Raw genomic sequence first — 27,329 nt, 5'->3', positions numbered from 1 at the left:
TACTTTGTTCCAAAAGCAAAATGGATGAAACTTCAAGTAATTGGTTAAACGACCTCAGCTAAAGTATGTTCCATTCACCCGGTTTAAACATGTCCAGATACTACCGTCAGGCAATCACGAAGCAAAAAAGAGAAATAATATCGCAAGGCAGCAAGAAAAAACCCGAATCACAAAGAAATAAGCGAAAAAAGAAAACAAGTCCCGGGGATATGAAGAACTTTCTCTTTCCGAACATTATCATCGTTTTCTAGAGATGCGGCAAAGTCTCACCTGGGAAATGAGATTCAGGGACTCACATGGAAAGTGCCAGTTCCTGTGTTTGGTCCTGAATGAAAGATGCATAAACAGACCCTTTGTCGCCGAAATTCTGTGGGTCGATACGCAAGGTGTTCACAAGATGCTGGCATTCTGGATTCTGCATGATGGCCGCTTGGAATTGAGCGATTTCAACTCCCAGGCCCACTTGAATTCCCTGATCTTTGAGTCCTTGCAGAGCTTTCTTGAATCTGCTGACAAAATCTTCGGGGGATTCTTGTGTGCCTTTGTAGCGAATGTCCAACCACTCCTGCCAGGCATAGACATGGGGTTGAGCATGGAGGGATGAATATGCCTTCTCTAGCTTGAGGTACGCCTCTCGGGCATCAGAAATCCCTTTTATGTGAAGGCTAGGCTGTCGGTCAAGAGCAAACAACAAATATTCCCGAGCCTCGGAGACAGAGCGACTCCATTGTTTGAGCGCAGCATCATACTGCATACAGACTTCCTTGTCTGGCACCTCGAGTCCTGGTATTTGGCCAAGAGCTTCTTTGATGGAAAGATGCATTGCCGAATCATCGTTCATAGCAGCTTCGCCGTGGTGCATGTTGAGGTTGCAGTCAGTGTTGTTAGGGGGGCCAACTTTACCGGCGAAAATATCCCAGTAGATTGGATTGATGGCGCATGTGACACGCAGGAACTTTTCATGCCACTCATTCCAGTTCGAGCTGCCTTTCAAGACTGGGACATTGAAAGCAACGTAGTTTGGGATGGTAGGAGCCATGTCGGCGGAATCGGGTTTCGAAAGCTCTGATAGAAATGTTAGCCGGACGTTGCACTGACAGATACTAGAGCAAACGATAGAACTTGCTATTGGTGGTCACCGTGTGGTTCGGATGAAGCGCCGGAGACGGTGGGTGAAGAGGGAATGGGAATGTTGAAGAAGGAAGAAAAGAAAAACGGACAGAACCCCTTTTAACTGGTTTTCTCCTCTCGCTTGAAGTCGACGAGTACATACCGAGTCAAAATAAACCATGTGTGGTTAGGCAGCTACATCAAGTATAGAAGCCCATCTATCTGGTGATTAACCCACCCATTCATCCCTTCTCCCATCCATCAATAGAACAATCAATAAGCCTATCAATGGAACAATACTAGGAAATTAATGCATTGTTATTAGAATCATTCAAGCTGTCTCACGAGTGATTCTTGATGAATACATCATCAACACTTTTCTTTGTACCTAGCATCCGGTAATGCCTATTGAGATTTCTATAAGACTAAATAGATAGACGAGACGAACAATGTTTCCATTTGACCTAGCGATATATTCGCCTACACAACTACAGGAAATATGATCCAGCCATATTAACCAAGCAACACCTGCTACATTTCTGTGTCCAGACTTATCGGCTTATGAGCCTAGCAATGATGCCAAACGAAGCGATCCAGCCGTTCAGCCCCCATGCCGTCCATTTCAGCCCAGGCCAACGGCAGCACCCGCCGCGGAGACTCCATGAGTGGATCCAGTATTTTGTGCATTGGTTTATAATCCGCGGAACGCACAGCCCGATGCAGTGGATGTTGGATTTACGTACGTATGAAATGAAGGCACATTTCAACACCACTACGCTGGGGAGTGTGGGCTGGATGGATCACGACCAGGTATTGTATAAGCAGTTCTAGTTCACCATGGAGCAACCTGTCATCACGCAAGAATTCTTGGTGAACCGGTTGATGTTGATCAGGGGGGAGCGAAATTCCATCGATCCCATAGATGAGGTTGTTTAATGACCCAAGTAAAGGGCGGCGTGGGGTGGGGGTTTTAAAGGACCAACAGATGCCATGGCCGGCGGACGGATCGCGATGGTTAGGAGAACGGCATAACAGACCGAGCCGACGAAGAGTTTGTATACATTCCCATGATGGAATGACAAGTCTCGCCATAGGAGAAAGGAACTGTGAGAGTCTATGGGGTAGCAAACGAATATATACAGTCACCTTTGCTATACTAAACCCCTGCTGGAATATAATTGTGCCCGCTGTGTTACCTAGGCCCGGAATTGTCACACTTTGGAGTTCTTTGGTTATATTACTAAACAAGCCCCCCTTCAGTTCATCCACTATAAGCCAAGAATTGTCTCCTGTCCGCCATCAGGAGCTCTGTCACCGGTCCAACGAGATGCTCGTCATAGCCCAGCGCCATCAACGTCCCAACCGTACAATTCAATGCCGCTTCCTTGTCTGTGACAACATCCCAGATTCGATCTTTCACTTCAAATTCGGTCTGGAAATCCATGATCTGATGCTCAAGCCGGGGCAACGGGTCAATCACGCTCAGTTGAGGACTGGGGCCGAGCTCGATGGTGAAAGAATGACTGCCTTCGGATACGGACGGGCAGTCAACAGCTAGACTAGGGGCCTGTGGATAATTGGCGACGGTAACATTGGCGTAGCTTGTTATGTCAATGCCATCCATGTCGACTTTCAGATTCTCCGGGATCGAAGTCACCGAAAGAAAGCGGAATGTGACCGGTCGATCGATGGCTTCGGCAACAAGTCTCCCCTCGGCCTGTTGGAATGTGATAGTACTTCTCCGGTACTGGCCCGTTCGTGGCATCGTCTCTGAACCATCTACCCGAGTGTCATTGCCATCATCGTCCTCCAAAATTACGGCTTGAGCATCGCTTCCAACCACGACAAGAATCTCGAGCGCCTCCGGACTTAGGCATCCATTCCGCGGAGCTGGGTCAGCATCCATGGGGATGATAGTACCCTCGGTAAGCAGAACGGGATACTCCTCTAGTCGCCGGTAGAAGGTGATCTCACGATTTCCGTCATACACGGTGCCTGTGAACAGGTCCACATAGCGAGACCTTGATGGCAGCCACGCCTTGACCGATGCGAGATTTGTCCTCCTATCACGCGGCTCCACGATCGGGGCAACCAAGAACTCGGAGCCCAGGATATATTGGTTCGGGAACGAATATGCCTTGGCAACATCTGGATAGACCCAGTACATGGGCTGCACCAGCAACTCATCCTCTGTAGAACAAAGAACGTTCCGAGTATAGAGGAATGGCAGGAGGCGATGCCTCAGTCTCATGAATACGGACATGACCTCCATACATTCCGCCCGATATAGCCATGGCTCTTTGGAAGTCCAGCGTGACAGGGCAGAGTGAAGACGGAAAATAGGTGAAAATACTCCAAGCTGCACCCATCGCGTCACCAGCTCATCGTCGCGGGCACCCCATATATGACCGCCAATATCATGACTCCACCACCCATATCCAATGTTTGAAGCCGTGGCGGTGAATTCTGGTTGGAAGGCCAGTGAGGCCCAAGTGACCACCGTGTCTCCCGAGAACCCTACGGGATACCGATGACTTCCAGGACCAGCATACCGGGAGAAGATTAGCGGGGTAGTAGTGCGATTTTTCTCGTGGTCAAGATACTGGAAATGATTCAAGAGCCAGAGCGGATCAAGACCAGATATCCTGGAGTGCGGTCCTTGCTGCCAGTCAATCCACCAGAAATCACAAGCAACCCCTTCTACCTTGCGGTGCAGGATCTCCAGGAATACCTTCATGAAACGGGTGTCGGTGGGATCAAACAGGATTGGATCTTTGTTATGGGTATCATGGCCGAGGGCCTGCGCACACTCCTCATAAGCCGCCTCATGCGAGTGGATTCCATTATGGGGGTGATCATTCAACGTGATCTTAAGGTTTCTTTTGTGTAGTTCATGTCCAAATGCCTGTGGGTCTGGGAAGAGATCCGTATCCCATGTATACCCGGTCCAACCAGAGTGTGGGACGGACTCGTGCGATACCAGATGCCAGTCCATGTCGATAACTGCAACAGATAGAGGGATATCATGAGCACGGAATTTGTCCATCAGGCCGATATACTCGTCCTGGCGATAGGCATAGTACCGGCTCCACCAGTTTCCTAACGCATATCGGGGTAAGACAGGTTGCTTGCCAGACAAGGCAAAGAAGGTCTTGATGGCTCCTCGATAATCGTGGCCGAAGCAGAACAAATACCCATCCAGCCTGTCTCCCGCCCTCCTTCCAGTTACGAAGTCTCTGTCAAAGAGCATGGAAGAAGAATCATCAAGGGCAGCATGGCCTGCTCTGGAGATGATACCTTGGCCCATGTCGCATCTGCCGTCGCAGAGGTCTAGAGTGCGGGCAGTACCACCCAGGTTGAGGTCTTCCGGGATCCCATACCGCCATGGAGCGCCCCACTCGGTGTGTTTCTCGCTGAAGTGAACAACAAGACCCCCAGGCGAAAAGCGTTGCTTGTTGTAACTCAGGTGAAAGTGCTCAGTGATGATCTCGAGGTCTTCACCATCGATGACACGGAATTGAGGAACAGGAAAATGGCGGTTGATAGCAAAGGTGGACGCTCTGTCCTCGAACTGGCCGTCGGCAGCCCATTCGTACCGAAGTAACCGATCGGTAAGGATCGTGAACCGGTATGTGGGCCCAGAGACGGTGGCCTCCGAATTCGCCACCGGATCCATGGAGAAGGCCATGGCTGGATAGAATTGAGAATGAGACGATGGCCAGGCACTGGAATTGGCTGGAATTCTGGAAATTTATAGACCTGCCAGACGCTACCGCGCCGGTGGGATCTCTACAAATCGCGCATTTTCTGCGAGTAAAACAGCGACGCCGTTGTTGGATGGAGGAGACAGTCCAATTCTGCGAGCATTTCTCCGGACTCCACTTCTACAGTACATGACGAATCTGGGCTACTATTGGGCCAAGCTCCCATAATAACCCCCCACTTGGCGCAAAAGCTCTGCAAAACTTCTTGTTCTTTTAGCGCGAGTTTCAGCGATTGGCTGATGCGGTAGATGCTGTGATCCCCTAGTTCAGAATTTCCCCATGGGGTCGGTATCGTGGCACTTGGTTGATATCTCGTATAAAGAGGGAGAATGTGCTTGGCTCGGTGCCCAGTAATTCACTGTTATATCACCTTTCTACCACCAACCGCTTCAGCCAGCCTTTCAACATGGACAAGTCAGGCCAAGTTTCGCATGTGGAACAACCTACAAAAGAGAGTGCCCGCAATGCTCTCGACGCCCAGAGCCAGATGGGCTTCTGCGAGGCCCTGCGGCTCTATCCTAGGGCTGTGCTCTGGTCCGTGGGCTTATCCACTGCCGTGATCATGGAAGGATACGCTGTAATGCTGCTTTCCAGTTTCTACGCACTGCCCCAATTCAACCGCAAATATGGCCAGCTCCAGTCAGATGGATCCTATGTCATATCTGCCCCCTGGAAATCGGGACTGTCGAACGGTGCGCTCTGTGGTGAGATCCTCGGGCTTCTCATAACGGGTATATGCCAGGACCGATTCGGGTATCGCATCACCATTCTCGGTGCGCTCTGCTTGGTGACGGCATTCATCTTCCTCTTGTTCTTCGCACAGAACGTAGAGATGCTGTTGGTTGGCGAGATCCTCTGTGGTCTGCCCTGGGGGGCATTTCAGACAATCACCACCGCGTACGCGTCCGAAGTTTGCCCGGTCGCACTCCGAGCATACCTAACCACCTACGTCAACCTTTGCTGGGTCCTGGGCCAGTTCATTGTCTCCGGAGTATTGAAAGGGGTGCTCGACCGGCAGGACCAGTGGGCCTACCGGATTCCGTTTGCCGTGCAGTGGGTATGGCCGATACCGTTGATGGTCATGTGTATCTTAGCGCCAGAGTCTCCCTGGTGGTATGTGCGGCAAGGCCGGCTGGAAGAAGCACGACGCAGCCTGGTGCGTTTCATGAGCGGCCCGCACGACGTGGTGGACGAAAACCTGGCGATGATGCAGCACACGAACGAGCTCGAGAAAGAAATATCCGCAGGGACATCGTATTGGGAATGCTTCCGAGGGTCCAACCTGCGGCGGACGGAGATAGTGTGTGTCACCTGGCTTATACAGGTCATCTGTGGATCACAGCTGATGGGCTATTCAACGGTGTTTTATATCGCGGCCGGGATGGACGAGAGCGCGTCCTTCAGCATGTCGCTCATCCAGTACGCGCTCGGAGCAGTGGGTACGGTGCTATCATGGTTCCTCCTGGCAAGACTGGGGCGGCGGACTCTCTACTTGTATGGGTCCTTGACTCTTTTCAGTCTTCTCATGGTTATTGGGTTCGTATCGCTGGCTCCACGTGGAAGTAGCACAAACTGGACAATTGGCGCACTGCTGTCGATTTTCACATTTGCGTACGATCTCACTGTCGGCCCGGTCTGCTACTCGCTGGTTTCGGAGCTCTCGTCGACACGACTGCGGGCCAAGTCAATTGTCTTAGCTCGCAATGTGTACAACTTTGGAGGTATAGTGGTGAACATCCTGATCAACTACCAGCTCACATCAACTGCATGGAACTGGGGAGCACGGTCCGCTTTCTTTTGGGCAGGGATATGTTTCTGCTGCGTGGTCTGGATCTTCTTCCGCCTCCCTGAGCCAAAGGGACGAACATATGCTGAGCTTGATGTTCTCTTTGCGGATAAGGTGTCTGCGCGCAAGTTCAGTTCCACTCAGGTCAATGTTTTCCAATCGGCGGGTACGCCAGCTCAGTGAAAGGCATGGAATACCGTTTGTCCTGTAGCTTTATCAATTTGTAGCTATAGGGAGCCTAAGTTTTGGTTAGAGGATAAGATAATGTTATCCCTTCACCTTGCCGGCCCTCCTCTGTTGAATCGGTATGTAGATATCCGGACGCGCCCACCATGTCAGACAAGCTGCCATAGCAGAGAGACAGCTGGGCAACGCGCGAGCCCAGGAATTTGGCGTACTTTGAATGTGAATTTGGGGTCATCGAGAGATGCCCCTGCAGCGCGGCTAGCCGATCTAAGTTTTGCGCCACTGCTTCTGTCCAGCCAGCTATTTTGACCGAGCAAATTGCCAGGTCCGCCAAAGTATTGGCAACATCGGAAATCTTTTCAAACTACTAGCAGTTAGGGTAGTTCCAACATAGCATATTCGGGAACTCACAATTCCCAGTCCATGGAGCTCCACGGCCTCGGAGGGCAGTTTTGACAAGACCTGCAGGAGTGACAACGCCAGGTCCTCCGGATATTGAAAGGTTCTAGACCGAATCACCGCTTGTCGAGATATCAGGCCCTGTCTGAGAGCCGCCTTCCAGAAGACGTACTCGAGCCAGTGTTGCGTTACAAGAATATCGGCTTTTTGGGTGTCAGGCAGTAAGGGGCAATCCGTAATCAGTTGAATATCGCCAGTCTTCCAGGGTGGTGTAGAAGAAGCTGTATTTTCCTTCCTCCAGAAGTCAATGAACCCGACGTCGATTTGGGAGTAGACCCGAACGAGCTGACAAAACCCGGCGTCTACGTCTGGTTGCGCCCCATCCATCATCTCAGATAGTGGTTGCAATGCATGTGATAGCAGGACAGGCTTATGCCTGGATATCGCAAGTGATCTCTCGGTAACGAAGAGAATGTTGTAGATCCGACGGTGAAATACACCATCAGAATTATCCAAACCGTCCTGGAAAGTACCTGTATCCAATCCAAGTCCCTGGGCCAGCGTAATTGCTTCGCGGAGATAGAACCAACTACTCCGACTATCGCCCAACTCAAAATGCGACACGGCCATGAAAAATGAGCCAAGGAGAGTCATGACTGTGTTGTCCTCAATAAAATTGTAAGTCGACCGCGTAGCCAGACATTTTTCTAGAAGAGACTGCGCAACCAGTCGCCATTCCATTCCTTGGATGATATAGTCGCTCCTGTCGCACATGAAGGTAATCACCATAGCACACAGAGCGCAGAGCATGCCGTATTCATTAGGTGCCAGTGGTCTCTTCAGCCTCTGGATCAGGTCGGAGGATCGGAAAAGCGGTATAACAAGATACATGCGTTCTACGTAAATGTGAACGCAAAGCTCCATCAGCTGTGACAATTCCTCAGCAGATAGAAGGCCGTCTCGTCCCATCCCACCGCGAGCATTTTCTTGAGCTGAGAGCAATTGATCAGTCCTAAGCGCCTGGATCTTCTTCCCACCACCGTATTTGGGACCGCGTCGCTTGCGGACGTATTCCCGACTGCACCCCAGCTGGGCACGCTGGCAGGGCGTGCAAGGAAGCATACCATCGCAACGAATTCGACGTTGGCGGCATTGATCGCACGGAACTCGATCGGCCGGCATGGCGGCTGCGATTGAGTGGCAGTATCAGGGATTGAAAGGTGGAAGAGTACGGGAGATGGCAACTTGGAAGGTCTGCGCTGCCCGGCGGGGCTTCCGTCCTCGGCGTGGCAATACGATACCTACAGTGGTGTATCATAAGTATTTGACCTTGGGTGCTTTGACCTATGACCCACTGTTTTATACTGCCTCGCAGAAACCTCAGAACTTAAGTTTCAGTCTAATAACTAGTACGGTATCCTTCATAATTAACCCATCAGCCACTGCCCCTTTTCCCGCGTATCAAAGGCATGTTTAACACAAGAATGCGAGAGTTGTATTAGAACATGTTGGTATAACGTATGTCCCAAGCGAGCTGGCCACCCCAAACACCATAGTAAATACGATATATTCTACACTGATATCTCAACAACACGATTTTATTTTATTTTATTGTTTGCCGATAGCTGTTAATAAGGCTTTTCAACACTATATATTAATTTTGACGAAGTCTAAACCCTACATTGTTACGGTATCGAAAATTACGTTGCTACGAGCCAGAAATATAAATATCTCAACTACTAAGTTATATAAATTCTCTAAAACTCCTCTTAGATACTAGATACCACCTAAAAAGCATTAAATTTTAAGGAATAGTCCCTATAACCTGCCGTGTGATCCCTTGCGGGATGACGGTAATGTTCTGGCAGCTGCCCTGAAAGATGCAGGGGTGAGCATTCAGGAGGATCTCTACAATGGCATACCTCATTGTTTTTGGTTCTTCAACACTCTTCCCGAATGGTCTGCGTTTAGTCACAACGCCATTTCCGCTATTCAATGGATTCAGTCACGATGAACACGTTCTTAGTTTTGTCGAGCTTCTATAACTTCGAAAAGAATGATAGCTACGATTTCCTGATTTCGATAACTTTCAACCGATTGGGAGCTGATAGTTCAGAATGAATGCGACTCTACGTTAATTCACGACGGGCTATTCTTTCAAAGTCATTTGCTTTTGTCTTTCTCCTATCATTCATAAGCACTTGGTGCCCAGGTGTATGTGCAAAAGAAACCCTAGAGGTTCCAAGGTTGCTCTAAAGTAAGGTATCATCCAGAGTAGGCCGCAGCATAAGGTTTGGGAGGAGAACCTCGACCGCACGGCGCGGTTTGAGGTTTCCACGTTAAAAGCCCGCACCTTGGGTTAACCTCGCCGAGTTGCGGTTAACATGTGTATTATGTTAAGCCATCCTATTATGCCTAATTAAGCCTTGGATTTAGCACTACAAACACGCCCCTTCTTGTATATGCTTTTAGCATATTGTCGCATCCTTATAGTATAATATAAGTTGAAGTTTCTGTATCATATGTAATGTATAGTAGTCATGTCTTAGGGCTAGATACGTGCATTGAGATCGTAACTGGTCTCTACTTTAAATTGCTGTGACATATATTCCTTATCCAGTTGGACGAGAATGTAAATGCTTTAGAGACTAGAGGTAGCCCTAGTGAGCAGAAACACCTTTAAGAGACAAAAGGTGAACCTCTGCCATGATCCACTCCAGAACCCAAAAATTCAACGAGTTCACGAAACAGTAATGGTCGATGATCCACTGCTCTGGTAGCCCTCAGTGGAAACAATCTGGTAGTTGTGAGAGCCCAGGTTCATTCCAAGCGAAGCCCAAGCATTGAAGTGGTTGGCAGTGGTGACAGTTCCACTAGACCGCTTGCTGCGGCGGATGGACCAGTACTGGGTGAAAGTTGCAGTGCCTGAGATGGAGGGCTGGTTGACCTGCTGGTGGGTATAGATGTCGTAGACCGATCCATCGCTTGTGACAGTTCCCTTGTAAGTCATGCTGCTGCCGGGGTTGTAGGTCCCGTAGTTCTCCATGATGTAGTACTCGATGAGAGGACCAGTGGTCCAGCCATACACAGCAAGGTAGGCATTTCCAGAAGGGTTGAATGATCCAGAGAAGTTGATGTTGCTAAACAATCACAGGTGTCAGTAGTTTATCGGCAGAGCGACTGGTAGATAGATCTTACCGGGCACTGCCAGTGCTCCAACCCTTGCCAGAGGTGAAACTTCCACAGTTGGTCCAAGAAACGCTGTATTGACCCGAGTTGCCATTGGTGTACTGGACATTACCTCCCCCGTTGGTCCAGAAGGAGTAGTAATAGCCATTGTTGGTTCCGGTCTGGCTTGTGGTGATAGCTCGCTTGCTCAAGTCACTCGGAGCTGCGAAGGCGCTTGCGAAAGCACAAGCGGCCAAGAAAAGGCCTGAGAAGGAGACCATATTGATAATCAGAGAAGTATTTGTAGCTTAGAAGAATGAACAGTTGTTTTGTCGTGGTTTAAAAAAGTTTCTCTCCAGAGGAAGAGGGACCTTTTTATATTGACAGTTGCAAGTGGGGCGGGCCCTTCTGCTTTGTTTCAGCTCCTGGATGTCTTGCTTCAATTTAACCAGCGATTTATCCACGACAACCTAGTCTCCATAGCACTAGTGAACGACGGGCCATTTCCTTCTTGGTGCCCGGCTCCGTTCATCACATACACTGGGATCTCACAGTCACCCGGCTAGGCTAAAACCGAATAGCCCAGTAAGTTAAGCGAGGGTTGGGTGCCGTAAGCCATTGGTACGGCTAATCATTTCAGCCAAATATAAAATGCAACGGCCGTATGCATATTCAGGCACACACTTGAAATGCCCTGAAATGCGGGGAAATTCGTCACGGCTGTAAGGGTTGCCGGTGGCTTGGCCCAGCTAAAGCCAAGGGACACGCTGAAACACGGGTTATCGGCCGTTTTTGCCTATACAAATCAGACCTTGGTGATTAAAAGCTGTTAATTTGAAGCCAAGACTCGAGAAAACTAAACAAAATATTCGATCCATGGATCCGCGATTGTTATCTCATTGGAAAAGCTTAGCGCGTGGGTATTTCCCGGCTGTGGGTATTTTCCTGGTGGATATTCTCCAGGGATATATTTAATGGTCGTGACTTTTTTTCTGTAGCCTGCATTTACAGGAAGTTATATCTTTCATCTGGCCTTCCTTTGTGGTTCAAGAACAATATTTTCAGGGTGAACAGGTTCCCAAAACAAGACTTAGCATCTTGATCCAATTCGATACTCCAGTTGTCTCAAGTATGTGGCGTGTCTCGTCTCTGTTTCTCAAATCCACAAGGCCTTATCCAAGGGTAATCAAAGGCCTCCGAATTCAGTAAGATATACCCATGCATTTATCAATCAATATCCAGGCAGCTCGTTTAATACAACTATCTCGCAGGAGAAACATTGCGACCCAAAAGGTGACAGCTGAGAGTGCACACGACCGCCTCGCCGCCCAGCGTCGAAATCGTCCTACTGCTCCACATCTCACAGTTTACAAGTGGACTTACGAGTCATCAGCTTCCGCTATCCATCGGATCACCGGGCTCCTGCTTTCGGGAAGCTTGTACGGTCTTGCTACACTATATCTCTGTGCCCCTGCCTTAGACCTCAACCTTGATTCGGCAACTATGGCGGCCGCATTTGGCTCTCTACCTGTCGCTGTGAAAGCATCTCTGAAGTTTGGACTCTCAATGCCGTTCACGTATCATGGGTTCAATGGAGTGAAACACTTGATCTGGGATTCGGGTCGACTTTTGAGCAAAACACAGAGTGGAAGGTTGACATGGGTCGTTCTTGGTTGTAGTATGAGCGCCTCTTTTGGTTTGGCTTTATATTAATTCTGAGCTGTGTCATTGCTGGAGCCCCTTCCACTCCCCTAGTCCTTCAGGTGTGAATATGTATGTAGTAGAGTTTATCTCATTTGGGACGCCGCTTCAAGAGATCGTGGATGCGAGCCATCGAATCATGCGCAATTTCGCCGGTCTCGGACAACGGCGTACGCAGTAAAATCTTGGCGAATACACACAAGTCCTGTCCGTGAATCATGATTCCTGCCCGGTAGATTTGATTTTGGCTTGACTTGGATTGTAAGGTTTCCCATAATACCTTCCAGCGGAGGAGAGCTCTGTCAATCTGTCTTTTTGCCTCAGACATATTGCAAAAACTGGTTCGCAGTCCGAAAATGATACGGTGGAAAGCTTCCTGGCTATCAGCAAAGTTTCCTATACATGTCTAGCTCCGTGGGCCTCACCAGTAATCACAATATATAGTGCAAAGAAACTAAGATTTTTGTACTGTGGATCTTCCGGGCCAGTCCAACTATCAGACAGAAGCTCTTGTATGAAAAGGTTTAATGGTGGCGGTCGCTGATAATTTCTCTCTTTGGTCGCCCAAAGCTCCCACGTTGGAGCGTCAGGGATTTCGATTCCTTTTTCTTCTGCTGGGAGATCAAATCGTAACTCCGGAGCTGTTAGGATCGGCGGGTCGTTGAAGAACATGATATAGTGGCAATCCATCATGGCAATCGAAGACATCATCCTAGATAGTCAGCTTAACGGACGTGATAATAGTGTATTAAGTATATCAAGTAAAGTGAACAAACCTGATACAGGTCTCGTTTTTGAGAAACTGATCATGACGGAATAGCCTGCTATTGTCATGCCAGCAATTCTTAGTCTGAGTTAAGGATGTCACTCGAGCGACTGATACCAGAGCTGGATACCGCTGAATTCGAGTCCGACGGCGCGTTGCAGCGTTGGGACTTGATAATTGAATCAAGAGTATAAGGATCGCAGCTTGGATCAACTCAATTTCATTCGCCTCTAACGAGGCCCCGCCGGTTTCTTGCTTTCTGTACATTAGCCGTTGGAAGTCCGCGCTTTCAAAGACCACCTCTTCTGCAATTTCGGCATATTCAATGGCTTGCAGTTTGACGCTATCGGACGTATCGCAGTCCGCGCCCATCAGAAACATGGACAGTAGCAACGGAGTGGAGACTGTCTCCAAGTTGAAGGTAGATTTCAAGACGATGCGAGACCGCGGGCGCACTATTCGCTCGAAGTACGCCTCAATATAGTCACCTACCTTGTGCTCTGCAAAGAATTCCTGCGCGTTAACAGGGCTAGGGGCTGCTTCATAGTTGCCACTCATGGCTCTTGATCTGACAATGCAATCAACCATTCTGGCAGAAGCTGTCTGGCGTTGATCTAGGTCTTCCAGCCCTAGTGGCAGTGTTGAGCTTTGAGTTTGTCCATCAATCTTGAAAGAACCAAAGAACATGTTCCAAGAATCTTCGAAGAAGAGATGAGCTTGATCAGCTTCAACGCCACGGCTTGGCAGGGCAGTGTCCAGACTTTCATCAACGGATTCCGCAGTCGAGAACAGAGAGAGAACGCGATTGACATCTCCGGAGCTGTGGTTTCCCGGTGCAGAATAATTTAGCAAAAATGGTAAAGACGTCTTCTCCGGACTTCGCTCCTCCGGGTTGGTTGCACTGCGCAGGCTTTGGCGACGAGTTGACATGCCAGGGGCTAATAAAAGCCCACTCGACTCATGCGGAAGGGCGTGAAGACGTTGATAAGTACAAGAAATCCCATTAGCTTGGCAGGTACTGCAAGAAAGGCCTCCATCGCAATTGATTCGTTGTTTGGCGCAGCTATCGCATGCCTTGCGTCGACGGCCGGGCGGAGCAGGCCCGGGCTTGGGCTGGGCTCCAATCCTGGGGCAGCTCTTGTAATGCCTCCTGAGTGCGTCGCTACACAAGTAAGTCACAGAGCAGTTTGCGGATTTAGGACACTCTCACTTCCTTGAATATTTGCGATCACAAAATTCACACTTTATCGGAGACTTGGAAATATCTATGAGGAAACGTCAACCTCGCGTCTGCTAGGGGCTTCAACATGACTTACGCGACGACTCGTGTCGCCGTAGGTGATTTTTGCTTGAGAAGAGTTGGTGGCAGGTAGCACACTTGTAACCTGGACCTGGCATGGCTTGGGCTTATTTGACCAGCTGGATCTTGCAATGAGAGAACGGCACGGAGTGCCGTGGCGAAAAGGTGTCGGCGGTGAGATCCCGCATTCCCTACACAAGCCTCCAGAGCCTCGACCCAGGAGGGTACAGAGTGGCCATTCTTGAAGCTTTTCCACGCATATATGAGAACTTGACTTTGACGCAGACGATAAAGTGTGTCAAGAACCCGGGGTATGAGTGCCAATACTCAATTGAGGTTTGTGTATCGGCACTGACTCTTACGGTCTAAAGGTATCAAATTGATGTATTTCATTCCTAGCGACTACATTAAATCTAGAAAACATGGATTTCTTGAATAATTCCGCAGGATGACCTCATACCATGGCAGACACGTTGACACATCCGAGGGTGCAATCGGTTTTCAAGGCATTGATGCAAGCCCCAAAGGAGATGCTTCTGCAGCTTTAATGGCCCATCGACCACATCAAGTGTGACCTCCTCTTCATTAGTTCAAGCGTCATTATGAATAATCATGATCAGGCCTTGGAAGAATTCCTCCTTCATAGATCGTTGCCCTTGAGCAGGACATAACTCTCTGACTGTGTCTCATACTCCCACCCACATTCTTATGCATAGCCACCTTTCGAGCTGAGCCGTGGTGCGGCACCGTTACACATCCAACTCTAAGCTACAGCCACTCTCCCACCCATATTTGGGGCTGGTGCAAGGGGCTCCTGTGCAATGCACCCCTTTCGGCGCTGCTATCCCATCTGACACACCAGTTCTTGGACTAACTATTGGTTGGCATGTAGGATGAAGCTTAGTCTGCCAATTATTAACATGTGAGGTAACCCACATCCGCTCAAATGGGTGTTTAGCCACATTCCATTGTCTGCGACACTGACCCGCAAGCATGAGATATTCGCTCTACACTATAATTCTGTGGCATGACTCGGTTTAGAGAGAGCCACCCTGGTCAAGTGCCTTGGATAGAGTTTCCTTTGGGGCTCTTGGGTTTGGGCTATATAAATTTGATATATCCTTTCCTTGCCCCGGCAATGTGATCTGACCATTTCTGTCCACCTACTTAGGATTCGCTTTTCAAAATCATGGGATCTGAAACTTTCAAGAAAGTTCTTGGCTTGCAAGATCCTCCCAATTCACCAGATAAAAATGCACCACATTACGAATCTGATCCAACTGTGCTGGAATGGTTAAGCGGCGTGTTTCCTTCCGGGAAGGAACTTAGACTATACTTTGCCAGACTGCTTCCTTTCACGCAATGGATCAGACACTATAATTTTCAATGGTTTTTTGGTGATTTGGTTGCAGGTATGAATTAATTGACGCTCGTTGTAGCGCATGCTAACCGCAGTAGGGACTACTGTTGGGGCTGTTGTAGTTCCTCAAAGTATGGGATATGCAAAATTGGCCAATCTTCCTGTACAATACGGACTTTATACCTCATTCATGGGTGTGTTGATCTATTGGTTCTTTGCAACATCCAAAGATATTACCATAGGGGTAAGCTTCCAGCTATTACATGGCATTTGCATGTGCTAACTTATCAGCCCGTCGCTGTGACGTCTACAGTTGTTGGCAGCATTATACTTGATGTTCAAAGCATCTACCCAGACATTCCTGGTCCACAAATTGCCCTTTCAATCGCCATAATCTCTGGGAGTATCATCGTATTTATGGGTCTCGCGCGACTTGGCTTTATTGTTGATTTTATTCCCCTTCCAGCAATTACAGCATTCATGGTTGGCTCTTCTATAACAATCTGTTCCGGGCAGGTCAAGGGGCTACTTGGCGAAACAGCCAGCTTCAGTACCAATGCACCGGCATACCAAATCATCATTGACACGCTCAAGTCCCTACCCACGGCGCAGGGATACGATGCCGCTATGGGTGTCACCGCATTATTCACTCTATATGCTCTCCGCGGAGCCTGCAATTACGGTGCTCGCAAGCACCAACGCTTTTCCAAGCTCTTCTTCTTCCTAGGTGCTCTACGGACCGTATTTGTCATTGTTTTCTTCGCTGTGATCAGCTTTGCGGTCAATTTCCATCGCCATGCCAATCCTGCTTTTGCTTTAGTAGGAAATGTGCCTCGAGGCTTCGAACATGCCGGTGTCCCAGTACTTACAGGAGACGTTATCAAGCTCTTTCTCCCTAAGCTCCCAGCTTGTGTGATCGTGCTACTCATTGAGCATATTGCAGTCTCCAAATCCTTTGGACGAGTCAACAACTACACAATTGATCCCTCGCAAGAACTCATTGCTATCGGTGTCACGAATCTTCTAGGCCCTTTCGTCGGTGCCTACCCAGCAACAGGAGCTTTCTCTCGCTCCGCAATTCAAGCAAAATCCGGCGCCCGATCTCCGTTTGCTGGCATCATAACTGCCTGTGTGGTTTTGATTGCCATGTATGCATTGACTCCTGGACTATATTATATTCCCAAAGCATCATTGTCAGGAGTGATCATCCACGCAGTGGGAGACCTAATCGTGCCCCCGAACACGATCTACCAATTTTGGCTTATCTCACCATTGGACGCCGTGATTTTTGCTGTCGGCCTAATTGTTGCGATTGTGAGCACGATCCCAAACAGCATCTACGCAACGGTTTGCGTCTCAGTAGCAGTCCTCCTATTCCGCCACGCAAAAGCCCCAGGACACTTCCTAGGACAAACCTGGGTCAACGACAAAGACGCCCAACGCCCTCTTTTTCTCCCTCTCGACGAGGCAGATGCAAATCCAGCTATCAAATTCGAGAATCCTCGACCAGGTGTCTTTCTCTACCGTTTTTCCGAAGGCTTCAACTACCCCAATGCGAATCACTATTCCGACGCCCTAGTTCAAATGATATCGAAGAGCACCCGCCAAACAAATGTAGAGGTTTATGCAAAGAAGGGAGACCGTCCATGGAATGACCCGGTCTCCTCCAATACAGATGATCTGCATCTACCCATTCTCCGGGCAATCATTCTTGACTTCTCGGCTGTCAATAATGTGGATGTGACATGTGTACAGAATCTGATGGATGTGCGCAAACAGTTGGATCGTCGCTCTGTGCCTGTCGCTGTACAGTGGCATTTTGCTAATATCAAGAATCGGTGGACAAAGCGTGCACTTTGCGCTGCCGGTTTTGGGTCTTCGCCCTCAACGGGAAACCAGGAGATGGCTTCGACCGATGTGAATGGTCAAATCCCCAATTCTAATAGGGAGGGACCGTCTGATATTGAGATGGCTGGGACCACAGGGGTATCCCTACCTTCGAACCCGTGTGATCATAAAGTAGAGGCGGAAGGAAAGCAGTCTGGTGCTTCGAGTTTGGAGCCTTCTATATTTGGAAACCGGACTCGGCCATTCTTTCATGTTGACTTGGCGGCTGCATTGCACAGTGTTGATGTATACTTAGCTGCAAATCCTGAGGAATAGAGATAACACTAAGATGTTTTCCTTGGACCCTTCGCTGTTGTCGGTATTTGTGGTCTGTTACTGGACATCCAAAGTAAGATTTGAGTCATAAATAATCAATCCATATTTCGGTCATGTACAAAGTGAGAGAATAACGTTATCATCCAGGTCATTAGACCAACGCCAGCCGGGAATATTGAAAACAAATACCGGAATGCAGTCCTGTGCAAGTGTAAACAAAAGATGAAGCAAACAAATCATAAAATAACAACCATGTCCAGAACCCATCAATAGATCAATGCATCAGTAGCCAAGTGTCATAGGGCACACCTCGAGGCTGCGTCTTCCCATCACGGGTAGTCGAAAACAAGACCGGCTCGAAATCACAAGCAGCAGCATACTGTCGCACCAACTGACGCCAATAGCACGACTCCGCAGCAGGGGTAAGGTACCGATCACGGAAAGTGCGCACAGCATTATTAGCAATGCGCTCGGCAACCTCGGGGTTATCAATGAGATACTCCATCTTGCGCGGCAAATCGGCGAAGTCACGGTCAACCTCAACGTAGTTGGCGTCTGGGCCGGAGGATACAAGCGCGGCATGATGAGCCTCACGCCACTCGAGCGCATGCGAAATGACGACAGAGCGGCAGTTCAGTAGGTACTTGCCACGACCAGAGAAGCTTCGGCCTTCTGCATGTGCCAGGAACATATACCGGCAGTGATCCTCGATAGGCAGAAGATTGAACCGAATATCATTTTCATTATCCCAGTCAATAACCCGCACACTAGCCCAGCTATGATCCAACGCAGACTTAAGCAGCTTAGCCCGCACGGGCGGGTTTGTTGCCAGACTACCACGCCACACGAGCTGCTTCTTCTTCTCTTGAAACTGCAAGCCAGGAACATATGTGCCGTCTCCTTGGAACTCGCCATCGTCGATAGCTGCAATGCGACGGCGGACTTCGTGGTATGGGCCGATTTGGACCTCGGGCCAGGCCCAGTATCCGAAGTCGGGCATCAGCCAGACTGACACGTCAGAGTCGCGCTTGGAATAGGCCCATACGGGTCCGCTGCCATTTGGATCTCCGGCGAAGTCTTCTGTTGTGAAGGTGAATTCGATGCTGGGGAGGAGGTGTCGGTCTGGAAAGGCTGTTAGGGCGCGGTAGAGGGAGTTGAGTGTTGCGCGTGCCCGAGTTGCTGTGGCAGGCATTGGGGCATAGTCGACGATATATAACTAGATGGTTAGACGTCAGAATCAATGGCACTTATAGTAATGTCAGTCTAGTCCGGTGTTTACTAACCTCTCCGCGATCAATGATACCACGGACCATACCATCATCCACAGTGCGAGAATCAAACTCTTTGTATGTGAAATGACGGTCAGCTCTCAAAGCCGAAGACTTGTCAAGTTCATTATAAAGCTTGGGGAATGCAGTGCGACATTGATCCTCCGACAGCCCGTGGTTATTTCCATCACGCTCCACGACAAAATCCCAGCTTTGATTTCCCGAGAAACTCGAGGCCGGACAGGGTCGTGAAGGCGCTTTGAGAATATATTTTGATGAGAGTTCGCGGGGTGTGCCAGTGCCGATAATGAGGAATGTAAGGGTGAACAGAGACACCAGGGCGCCTGTAGCTATGTAGCGGAATGAGGGGCGTTGGGTGAACATTCTTGGAATATTCCCGAGTATATCCTGAAATTTCAAAGATTTCAGTGAGCTTGAATCACATCTACGTCTTTTGGTGAGACGGTGAGACGTGATCAAGTGCTTTCGTTAGATGTCGTTGATGTCAACGCTGATTGTTTCCACGGCAACGCAACTGAGACATCTACACTAACCAATGATATCATATAGTTCATTTGGGATTGTCTAAGTGTCGGTATTCATAGATGCGTCTAACATGAATATGTATGCGTTATTATTAACTACAAAATAGGGGCAGGCAATCTAGTGTCCTACGTCGTATTTTAAAATGTACGTACGGGAGAGTAGTGCAGCTGTGAAGAGCCTCGATGATTTGCTCGAGGACCACGCAGTAACCCAGATGATCGGGATACTTGCGTACCTGTTGCCAGCCCTCAGACGTTTCCGGGAGTATGAAGAGAGAAAGCAGGGGGGAAGTTAAGGCATTACCGATCGTCGCGGCTGAAACAGCGAAGTCTGAACGAGCTGCAGCTGATGCTCTTATAGTTCGATTTCTAACCATCCTGGGCCCCTACAGACGCCAAAATGTCTTCCCTCCCCCTCTCCCTTCGAATTATGGTATTCAATATCATCGCACCTATCCAACCCCGATATCAAATCTCTCCGACTGTCATGTAACAGTTCAGCAATGTGCACTTTGCGGTGATATCATATTGTTCAGTTCTTGTTCGAGTGTCCAGACATCATAGCCAAGTCTAACATTGATTTCTACACGCTATTGCTAAAACACTAACAAGATATGTGCAACCAATCTATAGTCCCAACTATATCGGATTATTATGTACATAAGAGGGAGGCCACGCGAGTCGATATATTCAAGGGGTATCTCAACAGGTCATGAAAGGAAACGGGCAAAACGAAATGACAAGGCAGAAGGCAGACTTAGACCCGTAATATCATAACACATGAAGCAGACGAAGCAAAACGCTTCTCCACAGGTATATCCGCAGCACAACCAGCTGGCGAATGAAAAGAGAATCATCGGCCATCGCTGCTCGCGGCCGCACTGGGACTGTTGCTATTGAAGTAGCTCTCGTCTATCTTCAGGATCCATTCCACCTTTTGTGCCTCGGTGCGAGTGGCGAAGAGGAACGTATTCTGGGTTCCGTAGACGGCGAAAATATTCGGCCGTCCCTTGGCGGATAGTGAGCGGTCTGCTCCAGCTCCAGACCCGTCGAGTAGTCTCGCAAAGTCGGGTGCATGATCCACGCGCGAGTTGCGGAGGTTGATTGCGTTGATCTCGTCGCCCTCTGGGACGGAGTAGATGTGGAGGTACGGCCTGCGGAGCTCCACGAAACGGCGAACCCAGACATTGTTTGTGTCATCAGGGGTAAGCACATAGCCCGTTTTCAAGGCGGATGGGTTTTTAGGAAGGGTTTGAATGGTAGCCACAAAGCGAGGCTTGAGTGACACCTTGTCGGAGAGGCCGTTGGTATCATTTGAGTTTTTGATGTGCGACGTAGTCGCCGCTCCATCTGTAGGGGGTTCGGTGTTACTCCGGATCAGGATCGCTTCGGTGGGGTCCTGTTTGAGCGACCACAGATCAAGGTACTTCCGAAGAAGTTTGGACTTGCGTTCGTTGAGATCTGTGCCGCGCATTGGCGTAGACTTTCCACTGCGAGCCGGCGATGCGATCAAACTGCCTGCGCTGAGAGCACCTCGGGCAGCATGGAGCTCGGCAACACGCAGTCTGCGCTTACGAGCGGCAATGTAGTCTCGCACCAGTGAGACTTTTCGGGGTGCCCAGGTAGTTAACAGCTCCTCTCCTTTGACATAGTCATTCTGTGTGTTCATGCGCCATAGGTCAGCAGCGCGCTTGGCTGAGATCGGACGAATGACCAAAGAGTACATCCGGGTCGTCGAATGCACAACACGAATCGAGTTCCAGAATTGCTTGAACATCGACTGCTGGCGAACATAGGTACGTCCCTGAATCTGAAGAGTTTGGTCGGCCTCGAATACAACGGGGTTCTGAAGACGACTGGAAACGAGATCCCAGCGAACTGTCACCTGTACCCGGTACTTATCTGCTGTCACTCGGTCAAGCAATAGAGAGCCGTGAAGACTTGAGTCCCATTGACCCACGATTGTGACGTGGGATGTCCCATCAGCGTTATCCCTGACCATTGGCTCGTGAACAAACTTCAAGGGAACGTCCGGGGTCTGGAAATCCTGGTCTGGAATCTTGCCCCAGGGATCGAGAAGGCGAACAGACCCCACGCGAATGTTGTTGATGTCGTCCCATGGGAGACTTTCTGTCGAGCTATAGGTCATATTGATGGAGATACGGCGCTGTAATCCTTGGTGGAGCTGAGATGTGCCGGCATCAAGACTGCTGCTCTGCACAACCTCCACAGGGAGGTATTCACCAGATTCGGCCATTTCAAGAATCTGAATTCGAGCAAAGACGTCGTGCCGTTCCTCTGAATAGAACTCCGACTCGGCAATTCGAGGAGCAGTGCGCTTCTGTGGCAACGGCTCTGCCGAGTCACGCATATCGTCCCAGCTCAGAAGCTTGTCGAGATGAACTGAAGTCACACAAGCGTAGACACAGACCTTCAATGCGGCTGTCCGGGGACTCGAGAGCGGCAAGCTCATGCTGTGCACGCTTTCAAACCGGACCGGGCCATCCTCGAACCCATTGATCATCTGAGTTGTAGTGGCGCCTCCTTCCTCTGAAATTCCCGGGACGAACAGCTGTGCATGTACGTCAGACCCTTCCCACTCGGCAAACCCAACCATGTCCCGCATCACGACGTTGAATTTCAAAGTTGACGACGGTGCCTGAGCGGAGGATGGCTCGAGCGAGAGTCGAATGATTCCGACGACACTTTGAGTGTATGGCGATGTGATCTCGATGGAGAAGTCTTGCACGCGGGTCTCGAAAACGGCCGTCAGGGGGATGTCGGCATCGCCAACGAGGGAGTACTGATGTGAACACGGTTCGGAGAAAGGGTTGTCGAGTTTGAAGTGCTGAATGTAGTCGGGACGGTCGATGTATTGGTGTAGTTGGCGCATGGCCTGCACGCGGCGCTGGAGCTTTTCGATTGACCACAGATGAATCACGCACTGCTTGTAGTCAATTACTCGGACAGCCACACAAGGCTTCTTAGCCTCGTCTAGCAAGATGTCCTCGTCTCCAGAGATTCCATTCAGCACAAGGTCATATGACGATTCCATGTTATGACCATGGTCGATAATGGCGAATTGGAAAACCACATTCTTATCCATGATGTGACTCATGATCTGTGCCTCTTTCATGAGCGAGGCATGCTGCAGGATCTTCTCTGCCATGCGAACATAGTTGCGCTGGGACCAGTGGCCGAACACCGATCGTGCAACTTCGATTTCGCGATCGTCCAGTTTGGCGAAGCCATTTTCGAAGATTTGTGGGATTGGTTTGCCCATGTCTCGCATCTGAGTCTCGAAACCCTCTTTTTGCTTTCTCAGTTGCTCCTCAAATTCTTCTTTGGCGCTTCGCAAAGCCTCTTCCATTCGCTCTTTCTCGGTTCGAAGCTCTGGGGAGTCGGGGGTAGATGATGCTTCCACAGTCTTCAGTCTTTCTTGGAATTCTTCCTTGCGACGATCCAGCTGTCGCTGCATATCCTGGCGAGCTTGGTTGAGCGAAGCGGCGCCTGGGTCTTCCTCGTCGTGCTGCTTGGGGGTGCTTGGCATGGTGATGGCAGTGTCAAGAGAGAAGTTGTCGATTGTCCCGTTAGACATGTACTTGTCTCGAATGGGGAAGGAGCTAATGGAGTCGGAGTCTTCCTCGTTTTCTGGCAGGCCACGCCGACCCGCTCGAACCTTCTGCACATCCTCGAACAGAGTATCGAGCTCATCATCTGGCAAGTGAGAGATCTGATCCGGACCCACCATGGCATTCACAGCCTCTCTGCGAGCTAAGAACCAGTCTGATTCACGGCCACGTTGTGATGGCATCGGGGAGTCTGTCCCGGTTGAATCGCCATCCACTTCAGACCCGGTCTTGCTCAGATTCCGATCGTGGGTTTTATTTGGCGCGGGGGATCCAAGCTGGCTGGTGGTAACGGAGTGACGCAGTAAGCTCTGCTCAACACGTTCGGCTCGGGCTTCTTGGGGATGGTTGAAGCGGAAGATATGGAAGTCACCAAGGATGATCCGGAAACCACTCTTCAGTCGTGTTGGCTTGTCAACCCGCATACCGTTGACCATGATAGCGGCCCCTTCGGTGGGGACAATTGTCACAATATTGTCCACATTCTCGAATGTGCAGTGCTTTTCAAGAATCTTCGATCCATTCAGTCGAATCTCGACGCTTTGACCCTGATCCATGTGGCCAACTGTGGTGGTCCCTGGCTTAATGTTGTACACCAAGCATTCTGCAAGAAGGGGATCGTCGCTAAGGTTGACCAAATGGGGCATCTTCTTTGGTGTACTCAGTCCAATGAAACCCTTTTCAATATTTATACCGAGTTCCTCCAACGCAGCTTCACGCTCCTTGTGGATAAGTTCTGTGTTTTGCAGCTTCTCCTCCCAGGTCTGATTGAGATCTTTGTAAAGCTTCTCACTCTGGTTGAGCTGTTCCACAATCTCGGCCTTACTGACCTTGGTGACACTTCCGTCTGCCTGTTGGATAGAAACCATTTGTTTCTCCAGCGGTGTGTCAGGTGGATAATATTCCTCTGCAGGAGCTCCCACGCCACCGACTGCACCTGGTATCACTCCACCTCCAAGCTTGGAGCGGAGCTGTGATAATTCTTCCTTCAATTCGCGGATCATGCGTGCATTCGGGTCTTCGTTCACAACGGCATGGTTCTTGATTCGTTTGGCGGAGTCGGCGTATCGTAAGGTACCAAGAGTTTCCTCAAAGTTGATATCTGCAGGAGAAATGGCTGCAATCATAGATGTCATGGAGTTACCACCCAAGGAGTCTTTCAGCAACCATGTGAGCACTGAATCACGGTAAGGGACCATGGAGGCATTTTTCTTTTTGCCAGCAGAGACATCAGCCAAGGCAGCAATGACACGACCAAGCGTTGACAAGGAACGGTTAATCTCCGCACCCTCCTTTAATCGTGCGCCAGTGGCTCCAGTTGAATTGGCTCGTTCTGAACCTGCCAAATCAACCAAACTGATTTTCGACACCTTCTCGGTGTCCATAGATGTCTCATTGTCGTGTCTTTTTTGTGTCAAGGTCAGGGTGAAGACAGCGTGTGATCGACTCGAGGTTTCGTTCATGTTCGTTGCGGCAACCGTTCGAGCTTTGTTACCTTCGTCCATCAAATTCTCAATCTCCTCAAAGGAGCGGACCACAAGCTTGGCCAGATCTTCGACGTATGGTCCGGTAGACGGATGCTCACGGACCTTAAGGTTGCCCTTATTTGACGGGTTGAGCAGATCTCGTACTCGTTCATTGTAGATTTCCAGGTATGACACCTCGACTGTGCAGTTCAAAGATTGGTCCTTCTGAATCGCGACAATCCGCTCAAACATATCTTGACAAATTCGCGGGATGACACCGTATTCCTTGCCATAACCCATCATAGAGTATGACTTCCCCGAACCGGTCTGCCCATAGGCGAAAATACAGTTGTTATAACCACCAAAGGCATTGTCTAAAAGCGGGGAGCCTAAATCATCAAAGAGATCGTCCTGGCCAGCAAAATGTGGTGCCTTCTTATCAAAAGACCAATATGATCGATCAAAGGCGAACACCTTCGGTCCTTCAACAGCTCCTTTCCCGCCTTTTCGTGATGCATCCTGTGCGCCGGGTGGTGCCGTGATAATGGTCTGGGGTCCTTTCATGGAAATGATACATTTTGCGCCGCGCTCGATTTCTGCAAAAGAGACAAATGGTCAGCTCCGTATTGTAGGGATGGCCTCTCCTAGCATATCCAACTCACCTCTACTATTGAAAGGCCGCACCCGCACCACCACCTTAATATTTCCACCGCCGCCTGGAGCCATCTTTGCTCTCTACCCCATGCACTGGGAGTGGTCGTCAACAATGGACGTGTATGGAGACCGGAGTGCGGAAGTGGGATGCAAGTAGTGACAGGGGTACACCGATGCGCGAACTCCGCGAGGAGCGCGGCTCGAAAGGCAGTCGCAGGGTGATAAGCGCGGGATCGGAGAGATGTGAATTGCTTGTGCTTGTTCGAGTGTGGATGGTCGCAAGGGTCGAATGGGTCGGTGTCAACAAAGACGTCATGTATCGGTCCAATATTGGGAGCGTGTTTGTGATGTTTTTTTTTGTGGGGAAGGGTTCTGGGAGGCGCGGAGGCCTGGATCTTGCGAGTTGGAGAGTTGAGCACCGAGGCACGCCAGCCACAGACTTGATTTGCTCGAAACACAAGAACAGCAAAATGCGATTGTGGTCGAGTCGATTTGACCATGCGGAAAAGCCACATGAGTCCCCGGAGCGGGCGTGCTGAGTAAGCGGTCCACCGCCACTGTAAGGGGCTGAAGAGTTAGATGACTTGCACTAGCATATTGGATGAACGAATCATAGTTCGAATGAGGGACGTGTGGACATGATTGTTTGGTTGGTCGAGTGCATACCTGCTCAATTGATCTATGATTACTTCAAATCCAAAGCTTGGTCATGGTCCACCTCGTACCTATACTACTCCACTTCAGGTATATTTATCGAATCTTTGCGGAAAGTAGGCAAGAATATCAATATGGTCTAGGCTTTGGTTCAGCTTTCTATATTTTCTTATTTGGAGTTTCCGCACAGGATACCACTGCCATATGAATCTCGGAGTAGTCTCGAAGATTGCTGGGCTTCATGTTGATTCGTTTCATGGATACACACTTGCTTGATAAATTGCTACTTTCGTTCATTTCTTTCCCTCTTTCGAAAGAGGGGTGTTGATGTAAAGTTGAGTCACGATGCTGAGCCCCGGTTCCATTCTCGGATGCGGCTTTGAAACGCTATGTATACGTCTGGAAGCTGGTATACGTACATGATAATGATGGTATCTAGATGTCTGCCTGGGATAGCGAATTTCATTTCCTGTTTCGACTCAACTTTTTGTCTCACATCACCAGATACATAGTCGTATCCAACTCTTATCAAAACGTGCTTTCACGGAATAATCCAAAAGTTTCGCACGCCAATACTAACATGTCCGACAAAGGAACACAGGTGGCTTAGGCCTTGGATTTCCGCTCGGTGTAGTATCTCTGATCTGTTTGCCCATACTGTGTGGTGGTTATTATAGTCGCAAGTGTGTATCCGAAATATCCTTCTGTTTTTCCTTGCCTTTGAATGACTCTGGTTTTCTATCCAGGTCTCCAGTTATTCCAGACAACCCGACCACGTAAGATCTCCTACCGAGCTGCATCTCATCTTTTATTATTGCTAATAAGACTGTGTCTGTTATAAGCTCTAATTACCTGGAAGATTTGCTGTGTCTTCTCCGAAATGAAGGTAAAGCCCGAGTTCAGGAAATCTATGTTATGGAGAATGGACAGAGGGTCCCGAAGTGAAGGCATGACCAGGTATAAGAGGATTTTTGCTTGGAGATGGCTACTGTTTCCTGGTTCTCCTGGTGGCTTTTTGGTTTATTTTGAATCTGTCTTGACACTGAAATGGATAAATGGTAGTTGATGCTATTGTTGGGGTTGTTTACGATATATATATTTCTGATACAGAGTACGGGAGCCGCTCGTCAGCCAAGACTACAAACTACACTTGAATAGACTTGAACACAGACTTGAAAGAGAAGCCAAAGTTATAAATAGTAATTATCGCTATATAAATTCCTCACAAGTAACGGTGAACAGTAGACAATGAAGCTCGGATCTCTTTATGGTTCCGAGGCGGTCAAGCTTCCACACGTGGGGTTCCGGAGATCGGACCCATCTGTTCCTGCGAATCGGCGGTTTCGCCTCCTCTGAATGGCCTATGGATGCTACTAAAATGACGGTTCAGCACTAGAATGTATGTGGATA

General features: G+C 49.4%; 9 protein-coding genes across 9 annotated transcripts; 2 read left to right on the top strand and 7 right to left on the bottom strand.

The window, feature by feature from the left end:
- Window positions 1–292: 292 nt before the first annotated feature.
- PENARI_c015G09762 (uncharacterized protein) lies at window positions 293–1,039 on the bottom strand (the record flags this gene model as incomplete). The annotated part of the gene is made up of 1 exon (XM_022633872.1): window positions 293–1,039. One exon carries the CDS (start codon window positions 1,037–1,039, stop codon window positions 293–295), a length of 747 nt encoding a protein of 248 aa, XP_022486390.1.
- Window positions 1,040–2,371: 1,332 nt separating this feature from the next.
- PENARI_c015G06075 (glycoside hydrolase family 31 protein) lies at window positions 2,372–4,798 on the bottom strand (the record flags this gene model as incomplete). Its single annotated transcript, XM_022633792.1, has 1 exon — window positions 2,372–4,798. The coding sequence occupies one exon, from the start codon at window positions 4,796–4,798 to the stop codon at window positions 2,372–2,374; it is 2,427 nt and encodes an 808-aa protein (XP_022486306.1).
- A 482-nt stretch (window positions 4,799–5,280) lies between these two features.
- Window positions 5,281–6,843, top strand: PENARI_c015G08929 (uncharacterized protein; the record flags this gene model as incomplete). Its single annotated transcript, XM_022633855.1, has 1 exon — window positions 5,281–6,843. The coding sequence occupies one exon, from the start codon at window positions 5,281–5,283 to the stop codon at window positions 6,841–6,843; it is 1,563 nt and encodes a 520-aa protein (XP_022486469.1).
- A 55-nt stretch (window positions 6,844–6,898) lies between these two features.
- On the bottom strand, window positions 6,899–8,427 carry PENARI_c015G02104 (uncharacterized protein; the record flags this gene model as incomplete). The annotated part of the gene is made up of 2 exons (XM_022633704.1): window positions 6,899–7,210; window positions 7,258–8,427. 2 exons carry the CDS (start codon window positions 8,425–8,427, stop codon window positions 6,899–6,901), a joined length of 1,482 nt encoding a protein of 493 aa, XP_022486318.1.
- Window positions 8,428–9,985: 1,558 nt separating this feature from the next.
- On the bottom strand, window positions 9,986–10,694 carry PENARI_c015G08073 (glycoside hydrolase family 11 protein; the record flags this gene model as incomplete). The annotated part of the gene is made up of 2 exons (XM_022633830.1): window positions 9,986–10,385; window positions 10,444–10,694. 2 exons carry the CDS (start codon window positions 10,692–10,694, stop codon window positions 9,986–9,988), a joined length of 651 nt encoding a protein of 216 aa, XP_022486268.1.
- Window positions 10,695–12,920: 2,226 nt separating this feature from the next.
- Window positions 12,921–13,810, bottom strand: PENARI_c015G02274 (uncharacterized protein; the record flags this gene model as incomplete). Its single annotated transcript, XM_022633709.1, has 2 exons — window positions 12,921–12,938; window positions 12,998–13,810. 2 exons carry the CDS (start codon window positions 13,808–13,810, stop codon window positions 12,921–12,923), a joined length of 831 nt encoding a protein of 276 aa, XP_022486247.1.
- A 1,920-nt stretch (window positions 13,811–15,730) lies between these two features.
- PENARI_c015G00816 (SLC26/SulP family anion transporter) lies at window positions 15,731–17,703 on the top strand (the record flags this gene model as incomplete). The annotated part of the gene is made up of 2 exons (XM_022633672.1): window positions 15,731–15,784; window positions 15,832–17,703. The coding sequence occupies 2 exons, from the start codon at window positions 15,731–15,733 to the stop codon at window positions 17,701–17,703; spliced, it is 1,926 nt and encodes a 641-aa protein (XP_022486297.1).
- A 274-nt stretch (window positions 17,704–17,977) lies between these two features.
- Window positions 17,978–19,355, bottom strand: PENARI_c015G02214 (uncharacterized protein; the record flags this gene model as incomplete). The annotated part of the gene is made up of 2 exons (XM_022633705.1): window positions 17,978–18,919; window positions 18,987–19,355. 2 exons carry the CDS (start codon window positions 19,353–19,355, stop codon window positions 17,978–17,980), a joined length of 1,311 nt encoding a protein of 436 aa, XP_022486234.1.
- A 1,014-nt stretch (window positions 19,356–20,369) lies between these two features.
- PENARI_c015G09393 (kinesin-3 motor protein uncA) lies at window positions 20,370–25,337 on the bottom strand (the record flags this gene model as incomplete). Its single annotated transcript, XM_022633863.1, has 2 exons — window positions 20,370–25,207; window positions 25,274–25,337. The coding sequence occupies 2 exons, from the start codon at window positions 25,335–25,337 to the stop codon at window positions 20,370–20,372; spliced, it is 4,902 nt and encodes a 1,633-aa protein (XP_022486471.1).
- Between the last annotated feature and the right edge of the window lie 1,992 nt (window positions 25,338–27,329).

This window comes from Penicillium arizonense (assembly GCF_001773325.1).
Source record: "Penicillium arizonense strain CBS 141311 chromosome Unknown PENARI_contig015, whole genome shotgun sequence".
Classification (NCBI taxonomy): Eukaryota; Fungi; Ascomycota; class Eurotiomycetes; order Eurotiales; family Aspergillaceae; genus Penicillium; species Penicillium arizonense.
This window is presented reverse-complemented; position numbering and strand designations above follow the sequence as displayed.